Source organism: Cibotium barometz, chromosome 40 (assembly GCF_041138505.1).
Source record: "Cibotium barometz isolate CiBa-2024 chromosome 40, ASM4113850v1, whole genome shotgun sequence".
NCBI lineage: Eukaryota > Viridiplantae > Streptophyta > Polypodiopsida > Cyatheales > Cibotiaceae > Cibotium > Cibotium barometz.
The window spans coordinates 20,881,377-20,898,886 of record NC_141085.1 but is presented as its reverse complement, the minus strand read 5'-3'; the positions used below and the strand labels follow the sequence as shown (position 1 = coordinate 20,898,886).

The 17,510-nt window shown below is 45.0% G+C and overlaps 1 protein-coding gene across 1 annotated transcript in view; it reads left to right on the top strand.

The window, feature by feature from the left end:
- Positions 1-245: 245 nt before the first annotated feature.
- Positions 246-17,510, top strand: part of LOC147615298 (GMP synthase (glutamine-hydrolyzing), putative / glutamine amidotransferase) — a 41,913-nt gene continuing 24,648 nt past the window's right edge. The window contains exons 1-2 of the mRNA XM_086779375.1: positions 246-931; positions 1,154-1,404. Of these exons, the coding sequence (XP_086635501.1) occupies positions 380-931; positions 1,154-1,404 (803 nt within the window). The 5' untranslated portion in view covers positions 246-379. The remainder of the gene's footprint in view (positions 932-1,153; positions 1,405-17,510) is intronic.

Below are 17,510 nucleotides of genomic sequence, written 5' to 3'. Positions count from 1 at the left end.
TATTTATGGTATGATGGATAAGATATTGAAGGTATTTTTCTCAACGGTTGCTATGATATAAGCATCACTGATTTCTATAATCTATTTAATATTCATGGCTCAATTATAGAACCTCCAAGAAAGACAAGAAACAACATATCTAATTATCTAACTATTAAAGGTCCAAAATAGACTTCAAATATAACGCTTATCTCTAAGCAGACCTTTTGCTATTATGTATGCAAGAATACTCTTGTCCATACCACTAGTCACACTAGTTTCCCGCCTATGTGAGCACTGAGGCGAGATTCGGGAAGCGGGGGGTTTAGGGTTAATTATAACCAGCAGAAAGGTGCGCGTCGAGGTTGAGAAGCTACTTTCGAGAGAGAGACGGAGAGAGATGGAGCAGGCGGTGTCGAAGCACAGGGGGAACGTGGTGGTGGTGCTGGACTTCGGTTCTCAGTACACGCACCTCATCACGCGCCGCGTCCGGCAGCTCGCCGTGTGCTCCGTTTGCCTGGCCGGCACCTCCCCGTTGGCCACCATCCAGTCCTACAACCCCTCCCTCCTCATCCTCTCGGGCGGCCCCCACTCCGTCCACGAGGCCGGCTCCCCCTCCCTTCCCGATGGCTTCTTTGACTACACCTGCTCCAACCACATCACCGTCCTGGGCATCTGCTACGGCCTGCAGCTCATCGTTAAGGTCCTGGGCGGACACGTTAAACCCGCTCACAGCCAGGAGTATGGGCGAATGGACATTCTTCCCGAGAAAGGCTCCAGGCTTTTCGGGGATTCTCAGCTTTGCACACGCCAATCGGTCTGGATGAGCCACGGCGACGAAGTGGTTGAGCTGCCGGAAGGCTTTTCTGTGGTTTGTAAGAGTGTCCAGGGAGCCATTGCCGCCATAGAAAACCCCTCCATTGGTGTGTACGGCCTCCAATATCATCCAGAGGCGAGTCTAAGCCATGTTTTGCTAGTTTTTGTCAGAATTTTCTCATTGTTGTGAATGGAATTCTTACCAAATGTGGCACCTTTTGTGTATACGTTAGGCATCATGCACATACGCCTTGTTTTTTCCAAGGAATAGGCTTCTATGAAGTATAAAAGATGGAACTAAGAATCGGATGTCTTGAGTACAGGAGATGACTGCTGATGAGTGATAGCTGTTTTGCAGGTCACACATACAGTACATGGCATTGAAATGTTGAAACGTTTGCTATTTGATGTGAGCGGGGTCCTAGCAGACTGGAAGTTACAGGACGTCCTTAATGAACAAACAGAGCTGATTCATTCAACTATTGGACCCACTGCCCATGCGATTTGTGCTCTGTCAGGGGGTGTTGATTCTACAGTTGCAGCCACAATGGTCCATAGAGCCATTGGGGACAGGCTTCATTGTGTATTTGTGGACAATGGCCTCTTGAGGTATGTGACATGAATCATGCTGGTCCCATTGCCTTTATTTTGTTTCCATTCTAAACCCAAAAGAACTGTATCAACAGGAAGATGTTTAGGCTAAATCTAGAAGTTCATTCCTCCCTTTCTAATAGATCAGAATTGCATGACCTAGCTTGCAACCATATTTTTCAAAGTTGCAGGTGTTATTGATTTGATTTTCCAAACTGTTGTCCCTTGGGTAAGGCTTTCCCTCAATCCAGATCTCCCTACATTTTCAGGCCAACACTTTGGCTTATGATCCAGTCCAGACTTGGCTTCACAAGCATTACAATTTGTTGAGACTAGCCTTTCCCCTATAGTCTCTTTCTTGGAGTGGATACCTGACCTCTTTCAAATGTTTCGAAAAATTAATTAGATTCCTTAGGATACCGAAATTTTATCTTTTTGATGGTTTGACTCACCCCTTTTTCACCACATCAACTCTTTCGTTGCAAGATGCCACGGAGTTGTTGTCTCCCCGGTTATAGAAAAGCGAGCTTGCTTGCACCAGAATGTGCTTATCGAATCAAACAAAAGGATTGAAAGAATGCGATTAAAAAAGTGAACTTAGTCTCAAATTTGATGTTGAAGGTTAGGGCTAGTAACTCTACCAAAGTTTTTGCTGAAGCGTTCCAAAGGATGCTGAGCTCATAAGTAGACTGCATATATATATTGCTTTGTTGCTGCTTTACTGCCCACATGTCTGGTCTTGCCGTGGCTGCTTTATCTTGGTCCAAAGCATATTGGGAAAAAATACGGTGTTGACAAATCTACCAACCTCCCTTTCTCCTATGGACACATTGGAAACATTTACCCTCTTTGACATAATCTTCAAGTTGCTTGCGGGATAGCTTCTTTCGGTAAAGTGGAGGTTGGTAAAGTGGAGGTTTAACATCATTCTTGTGGCTCGTTCCTTGATTGAGATCCTCCTATGAACCTCAATATACGAATTAAATTTCAATGAGACGGCGGAAAAATTATTAATTTATGTTGACACATTCTCGACGGCCTTTTGCTTTACCCCATCCCATTCCTTCCGCACATCTGCTTCAAAGTTTACGGGAAGGAACTTCTTGTTGAACATGGTTTTAAAATTTGTCCATGATGTAGGCTCGGTCCCATTTGTTAGCAGTCATCTCTTGTCTGTATATTTTACACCAGGGCCTTTGTTGTGGGTGTGTCCGCCTGATTTAGGTGTTTTCACATTTTTTCCTATTTTTTTCCCGTTTTATTTTGACGTGGGAGGCTGTCCTGTGGCTCTTGGTTGATCCAGGTGTGGTGGCCGACTACTTTTGCTGCTCCCCGCCTCTCTCTATAGCTAGCCGACTGATGTTGCAGCAGTCGGGTGGCCTACAGAGGGCTGTTGGTTGGTTTTTTACTGGCCGATTGGATCATAGGGGCCATATAAATGGCCCCTAGCCCCCACACACATTGTATTCCAGATTTTGGGATTTCTTGTGTATATAGCAGAGTTTTACGCCTCTCTATTGCTGTGTTTTTCTGTAGTGCACTTGCTCTTGTGTTTTCAAATTTTGTCTTCATCTCCGCTGCATATTCTGACATGGTGTCAGATGTCAAATCCCCACGGATCTCCTCGTGATCGTCCTTGGTTCGAGACTGGAAACCTGCAAACAAACGAACAAACAAACAACAAGGGGGTGCAAGCCTGACTCACCTCCCAACCATGACAGTCGTGGGCAAGCCCATAGTCTTGGTTGTCCCCACCGAGCCACGAGCTCAGCTAACCAGGATGACGTATCGACCAATCTCCTCCTCGCGATGTCCCATACCGCCACGAAGCTGCCCTCGCGAGCCTCGAGATCGTTGCCGGCCTTGGTTGCATAAGGCAGGTGCACGTCTGCACTAGATCCAGACTCCAAGACCATAGAGCTCTCACAAACTCGCGACTCTCTATATCCTAATAACTAACTGTGGCCACTCTTTTATAGGCTCTTGGCCGGTCATCGGGTGTCCACACTTGGGTGCCCGCCCGTCCATACTTGAGTGCCCGCCCGTTAGTATTTCCCTAACTCAGCTTGTCAATCAGCCTGCCTAGTTCCAAGCTTTCCCAAGCCTTGAAACTAGTCTTGCGTGCGTGTAGCACACGGTAGATACACACTGTGCACATGACATACTCCCCTTCCTCTAAGAGCTCACTCTTGAGCTCACTAAAAAGCCAGGGTAATCTCTCTGAAGAGTAGTCAATGTCTCCCATGTAGCGTCCTCAACACGATCCTTCCACTTGATCTTGTATTTCGTGATAAGCGTATTACGCAATCTTCGTTCACGAAATCCAAGAATCTTTTCAGGTTTGTGCGGAACAAATGTCATGTCCTCGACATCTATAATTTCTTGAGGAGTAACTAACTGATTTGCTCCACCCAGTACTTCCTTAAGTCTACTGACATGAAATACAGGATGAACTTTCACATGAGAAGGCAACTCCAGTTCATATGCAACTGAACCAATCCGTCGTGTAATACGAAATGGTCCTCAGTATCTAGGGGATAATTTCGAAGATCTACTTGTTCGTAAAGTCTCGAAATCTTTCGGAACTCGCAAATACACCATCGTTTCTTCAGAGAACTCTCTGGGTGAACGATGTCTATTAGAATAAAACCTGTCTCGGTCTTGAGCCCTCCCTATCACTGACTATGTCATGCGGTAACTCGTACAGTCTAAACAATTGCTCGATAAACTGTCGTGCTAATTGCGTAGCTGTAATAGTCTTTCGGGTCGGTAAAAATCTAGCCATTTTTGTCAAGCGATCTACCACAACCCAAATAGAATCGTGGCCTTGATGTGTTCCTGGCAATCCGGTAATAAAATCCATGGAAATACTTTCCCATTTATTACTTGGGATTTGCAAAGGATGCAACAACCCAGCCTGTCTAAAGCGTTCAACTTTATTTGCCTGACAAATTTGACACTTGAGAACATAATCTTCTATATATCCTTTCATCTTTGGCCAATAAAAAGTGTGTTTCACTAATGATAACGTCTTGTGTACCCCAAGGTGTCCAGCAAAAGGGGCATCGTGACACTCCTTAAGAATCTTGGGCCTAATGTCCGAGATCTGTGGTACACAAATTTTGTCATTACAGAATAGTAAACCATTCCGAATCATCCACTGGCCTCCTGCAGCCTAAATAGTAGACTGCTCAGTCATCGAGTCTTGGTCAATCAATGAGCTCCCGTCTTGGATCTTCTTCCAAAATGGACCAAAATAACTATCAGTCTTGCAAAGCTCTCTCAATGGCTGAAATAAGTCAATAGAAATCTCGGTGAACGACAAAGAATTTACCTCTCTAATCCGACTAAGCGCATCTGCAATACTATTCATGGACCCTTTTCGATAACAGATCTCAAAATCAAAATCTTGCATTAACTCTGCCCAACGAGCTTTCCTTCCTCTCAAATCATCCACATCACACACATACTTGATTGACTGATGATCAGTAAATACCATAAACTTGGAGCCATATAAATAATGTCTCCAAACCTTGAGAGCATGAATCACAGCATAAAGCTTCTTCTCAAGAGGGTTTTACGCTGTGTAAGCACCCAGAGGAGTGCTAGTGATCATCAGTAGATTACTGGGGCACTTTTTACTTCAGTTAGTGGAGGTTTTTTCTCCCAGTTTCACTTATATTCATTTTATAGGTGTTTTGGTCCACCCGGCACATTTTATGGCCGGACATGTGAACACATATCCTTAGGGTCACTATTATGTGGCTATTGTACTTCACTTTTCTTAAGCATAATACTGAAGTCGTGTTCTCTCTCTGTTGGTTTTCCACGCCTGCTTGAAGCTTCTGTAAACCCTAACCCTAACACTTCATTGCCTTCATTTGGTATCAGAGCATTGAAGGCTTGCCTTGTTGTTGCCCGTACAGCTGTGTGCCGTACCCCCTGTGCGCCGTACTGTTGTTGCCCGTACATCTGTGCGCTGTACTGTAGCTTCAGTACCTGCTGCCCGTACACCTGTGCGTCGTACTGCAGCTTTCGTACCTGACAGCGCTACCGTACTGTAGCTTCTGTTCCTGTCAGCGCACGTGTACCAGCCCCGTATACCTATCAGCGCCTTCAGGTATTGTACCTGCCCAGACTGCGCCGCCTTCAGGTACTGTACCTGCCCCGTACACCTATCAGCGCCGACTTCAGTATCTGTCGTGCAGCATTCAGTGTTGCGTACCTTCTGCTGTACCAGTCGACTGTACTTTCTGTACATTCGACTGAAGTTTCAACACTGTACCTGCTTCGACTGTACTTGTTGTGCCCAATACGACTTCCAGACCTGCAGAGTACTTGTTCGCATTGTTCAATACAGTGCTTCGTCGAGTACATCCACTGTACTTCAATTGTACCTGCAGTCTGCTCCGTACAGTAAACTGTACCTGCACAGTACAACAGTCATTCGCATTGAAGTCAACTTGTACATGCTAACATCACACTGTGGTAAGCATTGCAAGTTTTGAATATTGGGCATTTTTATTTTCTTTGTGAAAATCTTCAGGCAAATACAGGCAGACTTTCTAGCAAAGAACTATACAGGTTTTTTGCACAGTTTGGGTGCAGTAAATTTGGGCATTTTTGGGGCATTTTGGCATTGTGTACGCCATTTGCTGCTCTACTCAGACATTGGTGTATTGAGCTGCACATTCAGAGGATTGAGAGTGCAGGCATATTTGGGTGAACTGTATTCAGTGGAGTACAGTTATTTTCAGGGTTTCTGCTATTGGGTTTTTTGATAAACAGGTACAACATTGTGCGTAAGCATAATGGCAAATCAACAGCAAAGTGATGTATTCACATATTTGTCTAAGGAAGACAAATTGGATGGCACGAACTACTCCTTGTGGAGTTTTATGCTGAAAAATGTGCTTGTGGCAAAAGGTCCCAAAGAGAAGGCAAAGGAAGCTAGGATGTCTGTTAATGATGCTTCTAACGCTCCTGCAGAGACTGCTTCTTTTGTTGAGGACATGGATTACTGTTTTTATACATGCAGCTATGATGCCTCTTGGTCTTCACAGGCACTCAGTTTGACAGAGCATGCATGTACTTGGTATTTTGATAGTGGTTCCTCAAAGCATATCACATCTCGCAGGGATTTGTTTAGTCATGTTGGCCCTACCCCTGTTGGCAAAACTGTTCAGTGTGCCAACAATGCTTCATATCCAGTTCGTGGCATTGGGGAGATTCAGCTCACAGCCATTGATGGCTCCATTCTCCGCCTTACAGATGCCGTAGATGTACCAGGGATAAAGAAGAATTTGTTGTCCATTTCTTCTTTAGCACATTGTGGTATGCAAGTCCACTTTGATGATGATAAATGCATGGTCAGAGACAAAGCTAATGCCTTGACCTTGATGCTTACTGGTACATTATGTCATGGACTTTATCAGTTGGATGCATTTCAGCCAGTGGATCAATCTGCTTATCATGCATTCACTCTTACTCCATCTATGGTTGATGCGGAGTTATGGCATGCTCGCATGGGGCATGTAAATTTTGGTAGTCTTATGCTTATGCAACGACATAACATGTTTACAGATCTACCTCTCATGGAGAAGCCTCCAGATCACATTTGTGAAGGATGTATTTTGGGAAAAATGCACAGGTTTTTCTTCCCACGTGATCAGGCTCTAAGAGCAACTGCAAAGTTGCAACTTATACACAGTGATCTTTGTGGTCCCATGCAAACGAAGTCATTAGGTGGTTGCTTCTATTTCGCAACATTTATTGATGACTTCTCTCGTATATGCTGGGTCTATCCTTTGACACAGAAATCACAGGTATATGATGCATTTTTGGCCTTTGTAGCACTTGCTGAGACAGAGTCAGGATGCAAGGTCAAGACTCTCCGTTCTGACCGAGGGGGGGAATATATGTCACATATGCTGAATTCCTTTCTTGGGAGTAGAGGTATAAAACATCAGTATACTACTCCTTACACTCCACAGCAGAATGGGGTTGCAGAAAGGAAGAATCGGTCATGCAGGATGAGCTTGATTCTATTAAAAGGAATCAAACATGGGATTTGGTTGATCTGCCCAAAGGAAAGAAAGCAATTGGTACTAAATGGGTCTATAAGTTGAAAAGACATGCAGATGGATCCATTGACAGGTACAAAGCCCGTCTAGTTGCAAAGGGCTATGCACAGAAGAAGGGCATTGATTATGAGGAGACCTTTGCTCCTACATCCCGTATGTCGACACTTAGGTGTGTCATTGCATTGGCTGCACATCGTGGTTGGGTTGTTCACCAGTTGGACATAAAGACTGCATTCCTACATGGGGACCTCGAGGAGGAAGTTTATGTATTTCAGCCCATGGGATTTGCGGAACATGGTCATGAGGGGAAAGTTTGCAGGCTGAAAAAGGCCTTGTATGGTTTGAAACAAGCTCCACGAGCTTGGTATGCAAAAATAGATGCTTTTCTACTCACTCAGGGATTTGTGAACAGTCCATCAGAAGCCACTCTGTATGTAAAGAAAGAAGAGACAGATCTGCTGGTCATCAGTCTTTATGTGGATGATCTCTTGCTCATGGGATCAAATGATGATAAAATTGCAGCTTTTAAGGAGATACTGCAACAGACATTTGACATGTCTGACTTGGGGCTTGTACATTACTATTTGGGCATACAGTTGTGCAGGATAACAGAGGCATTGGGTTGTTGCAATCACGTTATGTTGCTAAACTTCTGGAGAAGTTTAAATTTCAAGATTGCAAGCCTATTAGTACTCTTATGGAGCCTGGGATGAAACTGTCACTACAAGATGACAGTATTTCCTTTGATGCCACTACATATGCTCAGGCTGTTGGGTGCCTTATTTACTTGTGTAATACAAGGCCAGATATTCAGTATGCAGTCTCTCAGATGAGCAGATTTATGCACAGTCCGCGGTTGTCACATTGGCAAGCTGTGAAGCGTGTATTCCGTTATTTGCAGGGTACCTTGTCTCTTGGATTGCTTTATCCTGAGGGGGGTGACATGCAGTTATACGCTTACAGTGATTCAGATTGGGCTGGTGATTTTGATACCAGACATTCCACTAGTGGAAATTGTTTCTTTCTTGGCTCTTCATGCATTTCTTGGCTAAGCAAGAAACAGACCACAGTGGCCACTTCGTCTTGTGAGGCAGAGTACAGAGCAGCCTACACTACTACTGTTGAGTGTGTTTGGCTGCGTCGTCTCATGACTGATATGGATATTTCAGTGGAGGAGCCTACACCTATCTATACTGATAGTCAGAGTGCCATTGCTGTGGCCAGGAATCCTGTGTTTCATGCTCGCACGGAACACATTGAGATTCACTATCATTTTGTTCGGGAGAGACTCCAGGCAGGAGATATCAGTCTGATCTACTGTCCTACAGATCAGAATGTGGCAGACATCTTCACCAAGGCATTAACACGTCCGAAATTTGAAGCATTCCGCAGTGCTTTGAATTTGTTTCCTTTTGGTGGATGATGTACAGTGATCACATATCACTCCAGGGGGGTTTGTTGGGTTTTACGCTGTGTAAGCACCCAGAGGAGTGCTAGTGATCATCAGTAGATTACTGGGGCACTTTTTACTTCAGTTAGTGGAGGTTTTTTCTCCCAGTTTCACTTATATTCAGTTTATAGGTGTTTTGGTCCACCCGGCACATTTTATGGCCAGACATGTGAACACATATCCTTAGGGTCACTATTATGTGGCTATTGTACTTCACTTTTCTTAAGCATAATACTGAAGTCGTGTTCTCTTTCTGTTGGTTTTCCACGCCTGCTTGAAGCTTCTGTAAACCCTAACCCTAACACTTCATTGCCTTCAAAGGGTTGGCCAACGAGATTGAGTGTCGTCTAGCTTTTTACTTTCAAAAGCAACTGGTCTACCATCTTGAAATAAAGCAGTCCCGATAGCATAGTCACTGGCATTAGTTTCAAGAACATAAGGCCGACTAGGATCAGGTAATGCTAAGATAGGTGCTTCCTTGACTTTATCTTTCAAAAGTCTGAAGGCCATATCCAAATCGTTATTCCAAGTGATAGGTTGATTTGACTTACGTCCACGACCTCTCAATAAGTCGGTCATCGGTAGTGTGAGCTGAGAGTACTCCTGTACAGATTTTCGAAGAAAAACTACAAAACCGAGAAAAGAACGAAGTTGTTTCACTGTTCGCGGTATAGGCCAATCCAGAACCTTTTGAACTCGGTCATAGTCAATGCTCAATCCATCTCTAGTGATCTTGTGTCCCAAGTAAATGATGTCGGTCATAAAGAACTCACATTTACTCAACTTAGCATATAGTTGATTCTGTCTTAAAATAGATAAGACAATCGTGAGGTGTCTAACATGATCCTCAAGAGTACGACTATATATTAAAATATCATCCAAGAACACCACCACAAATTTCTCTAAATGTTCACGAAAAAGATCGTTCATCATTTGCTGGAAAGTCCCTGGAGCATTGGTTAACCCAAAAGGTAATACGAGAAACTCGTAATGACCATACCTAGTCCGAAAGGTGGTTCTTTCGACATGCCTTTCATGAATACGTATCTGGTGATAGCCAGTACGTAAATCGATCTTCGTGAAATATTTCGCTCCTGCTAACCGGTCAATCAAGTCATCTGATCTAGGGAGAGGATAACGGTTCTTAATGGTCAGCTTGTTCAATCTCTTGTAATCTATACACATTCTCCAAGTATCGTCCTTCTTTCTCCTAAGCAACACAGGTGCACCCCAAGGTGATTTACTTGGACCAATCTGGCCCATCCTCAAATAATCTTCGAGTTGTTTAGCCAACTCATCTTCCTTAGCTTGGCTCATCCTATAAGGTGGAATACTGATAGGATGAGCACCAGGGATCAAGTCAATACGATGATCTACTGCTCGTTCAGGTGGTAAATCCGATGGCAGTTCCTTAGGAAATACATCTTAAAACGAATCAAGTATCTTCTATAATTCTTTGCCTTCAAACACACTTAATTCATTTATATCCATGGAAGGGATAAGAAAAGAAGAAAGTGGAATCAATAGTTTGGTAATGGCCACTTAAGTGTGGATACGTTGTAGGTGTAGGCTTTTCCGGACCAGATGGTGGATGGCTTGCCTGTTGAAGGCAGCAGTTGGTAGGAACTTTCGATTATATTGTTGGTAGTTCTTGTATTCGTCAGCCAGAGGATATTTTACAGGTAACCTTTGCTCTGATGTCTCGTAGTATTCGGGACAAAGGAACTCATGTAGATGAGGAAGTTCTTTCCACGGGGACCTATTGGAAAGCCAGGCAGGTGGCAATTGATTACTTGCAGGTGGAGGTGGATGTTGCACATTCTTATCTGATGTCTCGTAGTATTCAGGACAAAGAAACTCATGTAGATGAGGAAGTTCTTTCCACGGGGACCTATTGGAAAGCCAGGCAGGTGGCAATTGATTACTTTTTGGAGGTGGAGGTGGATGTTGCACATTCTCTAGGCTTTGTGGTTCTGGATTAAGAGGGGGTTGGCTATAGGTTTCTGAAGGCCTTGAGTGGTCTTCAACAGGTTTCGAGGACTTGGCATCCCACCGTAATAGGTGTTGATCCTTGTGAGCAGTATGATGCCTCCTTGACACGGAAGCAGATGGTTCATTGATTTGGTTGATGCGTACCAGATTGGATCGGAGCTTCTTGATGAGTCTGTTGAGCTCATGTTTGCAGAGGACTCTTTGGAGGCAGGATTGCATATCTTGTGGTTTCTGTAGCATGCGAAGGATCTTGGACAGGAAGGGGATTGATGGATGGAGTCAGACTCCACGGATGGAGTGACTCAGATTGGGAAGGAGAGCCAGACATGAGGACCTTGACATCAGGCTAGAGTTTTTTCCTTGGCTCAAGAGCAATTTTATGGAGCAGTAAGAGGCAGCCACCTATTGCCTTGTCGACGACAGAGGCAGAGTATCGGGCTGCTTTTGGTGCTACTTGCGAGGTGGTGAGGTTGCAAAGGTTGCTTGGCAGGATTGAGTTTCCACTGGTGGAACCCATGGTCATCCAGAGGCATTTTGTTCGTGAAAAGATCGTTGTTGATGACATCTTGCTAGAGTTCTGTTTGACGGAGGACAGTGCGGTGGACCTCTTCGCGAAGTCTCTATCTCAGGCTTTGCTCCGGCGGCACTCCAGCTCCTTGGGGTTGGTTCCACATCCAGGAGCTGAAAGGGGGTGCTAGCAGTCATCTCATGTCTGTATATTTTACACCAGGGCCTCTGTTGTGGGTGTGCCCGCTCGATTTAGGTGTTTTCTCATTTTTCCCCACTCCATATTTTTCCCTATTTTTTCCCCATTTTATTCTGGTGTGGGAGGCTGTCCTGTGGCTCTTGGCTGATCTAGGTGTGGTGGCCGATTGCTTCTGCTGCTCCCCGCCTCTCTCTGTGGCTGGCCGACTTGGTCTGGAGCTGGTCGACTTGGTCTGATGCTGGCCGACTGATGTTGCAGCAGTCGGGTGTCCTACAGAGGGCTGTCGGCTGGTTTTCTACTCGCCGACTGGATCATAGGGGCCATATAAAATGGCCCCTACCCCCCCCACACATTGTATTCCAGATTTCGGGATTTGTTGTGTATATAGCAGAGTTGCACGCCTCTCTCTCTCTCTCTCTCTCTCTCTCCCTCTCTATTGCTGTGTTTTTCTGCAGTGCACTTGCTCTTGTGTTTTCAGATTTTGTCTTCATCTGCGTTGCATATTTTGACACCATCTTGTACTAGTTTTAGCCACCAATTCAAAGCGGCATCTTTTAAATGCATACGAACTGAAACTCCCGAGAAGTGTAGGAGTGTGCGTGCATCGCTTGACCATGAGCACAATTAAACATTTCAGGATTTAATCAAACAATCCACAAAGCTGAAAATAAAAGTTGGACATAACATCCACAAATGCTGAAAGTGGCGCTTGCACATGTGACACCGCAAAGGCCAGAATGCCCCCCCCCACCCCCCCGCCCCTGGAGTATTTTATTACCCAAGGAGAATAATATCATGTACAAGCTTTGAGGGCCTTACTCTCCCCACGGGAGATGCCGGATTATCCATATACAAATGCCATAACACAGCCCAACAATAGGCAACCAAGCCGGAACACAGGCTGTAGAAATGCCAAGCCAACAATATAATCCATATACCTCCGTGTGGGTACTGATTCTTCCCCAAAAACCACGGGTCTTCATGTAATAGAGCTGGTACAGTAAGTACAACTGTCCATTCAATTGGTACAAGTACAATGGTTGGTACAACAAGTACAAGGGTTGGTATAGTGGTTGGTACAACAGGTACATTAAGTACAAGGACTGGTACAACAAGTACAATGGCTAGAAATCATAATAAAATGATTAAATACCCTTGCCTTCAGTATTTCTTCGCGATGGAAGCCTCCAAAATAGTCCCCAACAACCGGTATTCTTCATGGGCAGCCTTAAAGAGAGAGAGAGGGAGTAGCCATCATTAGGGCAGCTTGTAACGGTGGTAGAGGCTAGTGTGCAGCAAGAGAGCCTCTTTTAATGAAGAGAGAGGGCTCCAATTTATAGATTTGGGCCTCCCATGAGCTAAAATGGCAAGAGAAGGCTACAATGACAAGTGGAGAGGCACACAATAGCTTAAGTGACAAGTGTGAGGCCACTTGTCTCACTTTGATCCACTTTCTAACAAGTGTCAAGTCACTTGTCTCACTTTGGTCCTATTCAAGGATAATCCCCCATTCCCAAAGCTTGTACTTTCCAAATATTTAGACGTCTTGGAGTCCACCAGATCGCTTTCATACTGGAAAATGTCGAGGTTGGTGACATGAACCATGCAGAATGTAGACTTTTCGAAGAAGTTTTCATCTCCAAAGGTGGCATTAAACTGTTTGATGAAAGATAAGGCTTTTTGGGTGTCCCGCTTTCCATAAAAAGTATCGAACTTGACACTTTCTCTCCTGGCTTAAAGTCCACTTTGTCGGTTGAAGGCTCCTTTACCTTCTTCTCCCTTGCCAGACTTGAGGAAGCTAGTTCTAGGGGCAACTTCTCTATGTCCTCCATGGGTAACGGATCGGGTAGCTTTAGATCCCTCTCCGATATGGTAACCCCTTTGGCTCGTAGGTAGGCTTTGGTGGTTTCCACTCCTTCGGCCTCAGTGGCTTCTTTTTTGATAAAGTCTTCAAACATTTGAGCTCTTCTGTAATCTTGTTTCTTCTTGGCTCTCCAAGCTAGGAACTCTTCATCTTGGAGAAACTGTCTGAATTTTTGAAAGTCTTGATATTTTGCTGATGTCATGGCCGCGGTCTCATGAGAGATAGATTGACGGCCTTGGTTCCCTCCTAGAAGTTCATTGTTGGCCTCATAGTTGTTCCCTTCTTGAGGCCCTTGATCTCCCTTTGTTCTTGACATGGTGCTGTCACCCCAAGAAAGATTTCTTCAAGAAAAATCCTTGCTCTGATACACCACTGTAAGTCCAACAGAGCGTGCAGTGACAGATTCAACCACTCGTTCAAGAGATATAGATAGAGAGAGAAAGGGAAGAGAGAGAGAGAGGGGTATAGGGATTTTACACCACAATGAGCGGGGAACAGTCCCTCCCTCCCCCCTTTTTAGGAATTTATTTCAGGAGCAATCCACGAGCTATTCCAAGCGAGGACCAATACAACAAATGAATACAATATCAAACGAAGATATGCCGATGACGAGTTCAGGCCGGTGTCGGTGTTGAGGCACAAGATCTCTGATGCCGAGCACATCACGGGGATGACCCACAAGAGTCTTAGACCGGGCTAGTACCAATGTCCAAGGTTTGAACCAAATTTTGATGCTCACAGATACCCACAAGAACTCAACATCCAATCTGGAAGGGATCTCGAAAAGACAAGCACCAAGGTGGTGATGCTGGCACGACAGGAGACAGTTCAAGGTGGTAGCGGGCGCTATGAAGACGGCGGCGTAGGCTGAGTAGTGCAAGGCGCTGTTGGGCAGAGTTTTTTGGGTGTAGGCGGTGGTCACAAGAGACACAAGCTAACAAGGTGGTGCAACAAGGCGCAAGGTGGTGCAAACAGGTGGTGATCTCAGGCGGTGGCTGGCGGCGATGGTACGGATGCTGGTCGTGTAGAGGCACAAGGTGGCGGAGGAGATGATGATGATGCACTTCCACAAGATTTCTCTCCGCCGGGGTTGATCTCCACCAAGTTGTTATATCTCTTCAAGAGGGTACAAGATTCTTTTATACTTTAAGGGGGCTCCCCGCTTTTTGCCATGCTTTGCTTTTGCTTTGCCTTTTTCTTTGCTTTTGTCTTTTAAATATTTTAATAATATTCAAATATAGCTTTTGTAGCTTTAGGGCCTTGCTTTTGGCCCTGAAGTTGCTTTTTGGATAAGTGGCTGTTAGCTTTTTGATCCAGTTCAGTGTCCTTTCCAATGGTGCCCTCAGCTCGCGGTCAACACAGCTTGACTTTTTGCTTTTCTTGCTTGTTGACCAAGATTGGTGCTTTTTTCTGTGCCAGCTTTATGAACCCTGTTCCCATGTGTTCATCAACCTTTCCATGTGTTTGGGCATGAGTTCCATCATGTGAAAAGAGCTTGGAGGGCCAAATAGTTAAAGGTGCTCAAGTAAAGGAGCATTCTTTCGAATGCTCAAAAGTAGAGGAGCAAGTTGCTATTTTGGCAAGATATCAATCCCCACCTGACATCCCAAATATATGACCAAGAGGCCATTGGGTATCCATTGGAAAGACTCAACTGGACGCCAAGCCGGGATGGATGAGGATCCAACCCAATAGCCACACGACTTGTGCTTGTTGATCTTTGTGCTTGAGGCCAAGCAGAAGTGCTCGATCACCTGCACAAACCTTGTAGTTTCCTTCCTTTCCTAAGAGGTAAGTGAAACTGTTATGTCCCAAGGCTAACTAGATTTAAGACCTTCATGTTAGGTTAACCATAGCCTATGGGAAAGGCATCTTAAGTGGGGGTAAGTAGCTATTATGAGACATGTGCTATATTTGGCTCCTAGTTTATAGGAAGCCTATATTAGTGCCTTTATGAGTTAGTTTGAGGGAGAGCTCCTCAGACTTGGACCTTTAAAGCAAGGCCCTACGACACATGATTCAGAAAGGGTAAGGTAAGATCTTGACAACTACCTAATTTTGAAGGGTCCTAGTTATTTCCACTAGAGAAGGGAGCTTTAAAGCAAGGCCCAACGACACATGATTGGGAAAGGCTAAGGTAAGATCTTGACAACTACCTAATTTTGAAGGGTCGTGGTGATTTCCACAAGAGAAGGAGACCTCGCATGAAAAACTTCTACATCTCCTAGACCTACTTGGATTAGGCTTGGAAAAATCAGAATGGAGGAGAGGAGAAAATCTATCACCTGGATCTTCCAGAGCTCAAGTTTTCATGTTCCTTTGCTTTCCAAGGCCTGAGGGAGTAGGTCGGTGTGGTTGTATGTGTGGGAGTTTTGCAAAGAACTCCATATCCATAAGAAAAAAGCAGAGGGAAAAGCATTATGCTTCTTGTTGCTTTTTTAAGTTTTGTGCCGGGAATTTGTTTACCCTAAACCCTTATGTCTGCACCTGTTGTTTATATGCTTTTAGGTTTCTACTTATGCTGTGATTTTTTTTTAAAAATTCCCTAGATGGACTGTTAGGATTGAGCAAAAGCTGGGTGCCATGTTCGTATGCATCTATGAAGATATACATGGATGTGGGGCGGGAGCCCTTTTGGTTGCCAAGAAGAGGGGATGAAGGAGAGCATAGAGCAAAGCATGTGTGCTGGTGGGCCGTGTGGGTACTGTTCAGAGCACAGAGAGAAGGGGAAAAGCGCACTGCTGTGGCCGATTCAGGCTGCCCAGGTGGCCACCTATGTGTAGAGTGGTAGTCCTCGAAGGCTGGCATACTGTAGTGTGAGGGGGATGCCTCTCTACGTGACTGGGAGACCTGAGTCAGGGCAGCCTGTTCCATGAATAGTATGGCCATGGTGGTGGTGATTATTGAAATACACATGGTTGTATGGCCTGACTATGGGTGCATATGAGAAGATGCTAGAATTTTGCTTATATAGCATGAAAAGTTTTTGTCATGTGCAAGACGTGTGCAGGCTGATCCTAGGGCTGACCCTTGAGGGGCAACAGATAAAAGATAGGATTAGAACCAGATTTTGGAGCATATGTTGCTGTTGTGGGCAGGGAAGGACTGGTGGAGGACAAAGGAGGCTGTCGCCCAGCGCATGATATGGTTAATGACTAGTCGGCTGCAGCAATTTGGCCTACATCAGGTCGGCGAGTCCACTAGGCAATTCCAAGGCCTATTTAACGCATGTGTGCTCATCGTTTTGTTTATTCAGTCCTTCCGTGGGTTGAGTTCTAGATGGAGGATTAGATTAGGTATTTCTACCTTTTGAAGAGGCAGCCTATGGCTGCAAGACTTGTACACCTTTTTGTACATTATGAATATACTGAATACTCAGCTATCTCTCTCTCTCTCTCTCTCTCTCTCTCTCTCTCTCTCTCTTCTATCTTTTGTATGCGTTTTGCATCAAGCATGTTCTAGGATGGTGTTTAGGGCTGAAAGAAGACTCTTAGAGCTTCCGCATGTGACATTGGTATCAAAGCCTTAGGCTGGTTCAGAGATATTGGCAGTGCCCATGTCCCACCCACCCTTATGGCATCGTGCATGGATGAAACCATTGTCCGTGTCTTGATCTTTTGGTGGTGTGGGGACCATGGAACATTGGTTCAGCAAGGCGAAACACTGATTCAGTCCTAGATGAAGGTGCACAATCCCAGGAAAGGGACACAAGACATGGAAGAAGTTCCCTGGAGGTTGGTTGGTGGTCTTCCACAAGACCCAAGGGGAATGGAAGTCCTGTGAGTCGGGTGCCACTTGGGGCTCGCCAGGAAAGGCTTTCAGGCAACGGTTCCAAGGGAGGATGATCCTCCAAGGGGTGGAGTGAGAGTGCGAGACTCAATACTTAGGAAAAGAAGACCAGAGAAAGTGTTTAGGGATAGGGCATGAAGGGATAGGGGACAGGATGGAACAGATGCAGAGATCTTCATCAGATTTGGAGTGGATTTGGAGGCCAGGTTGGTTCAGAGATATAGGCACTACCCATGTTCC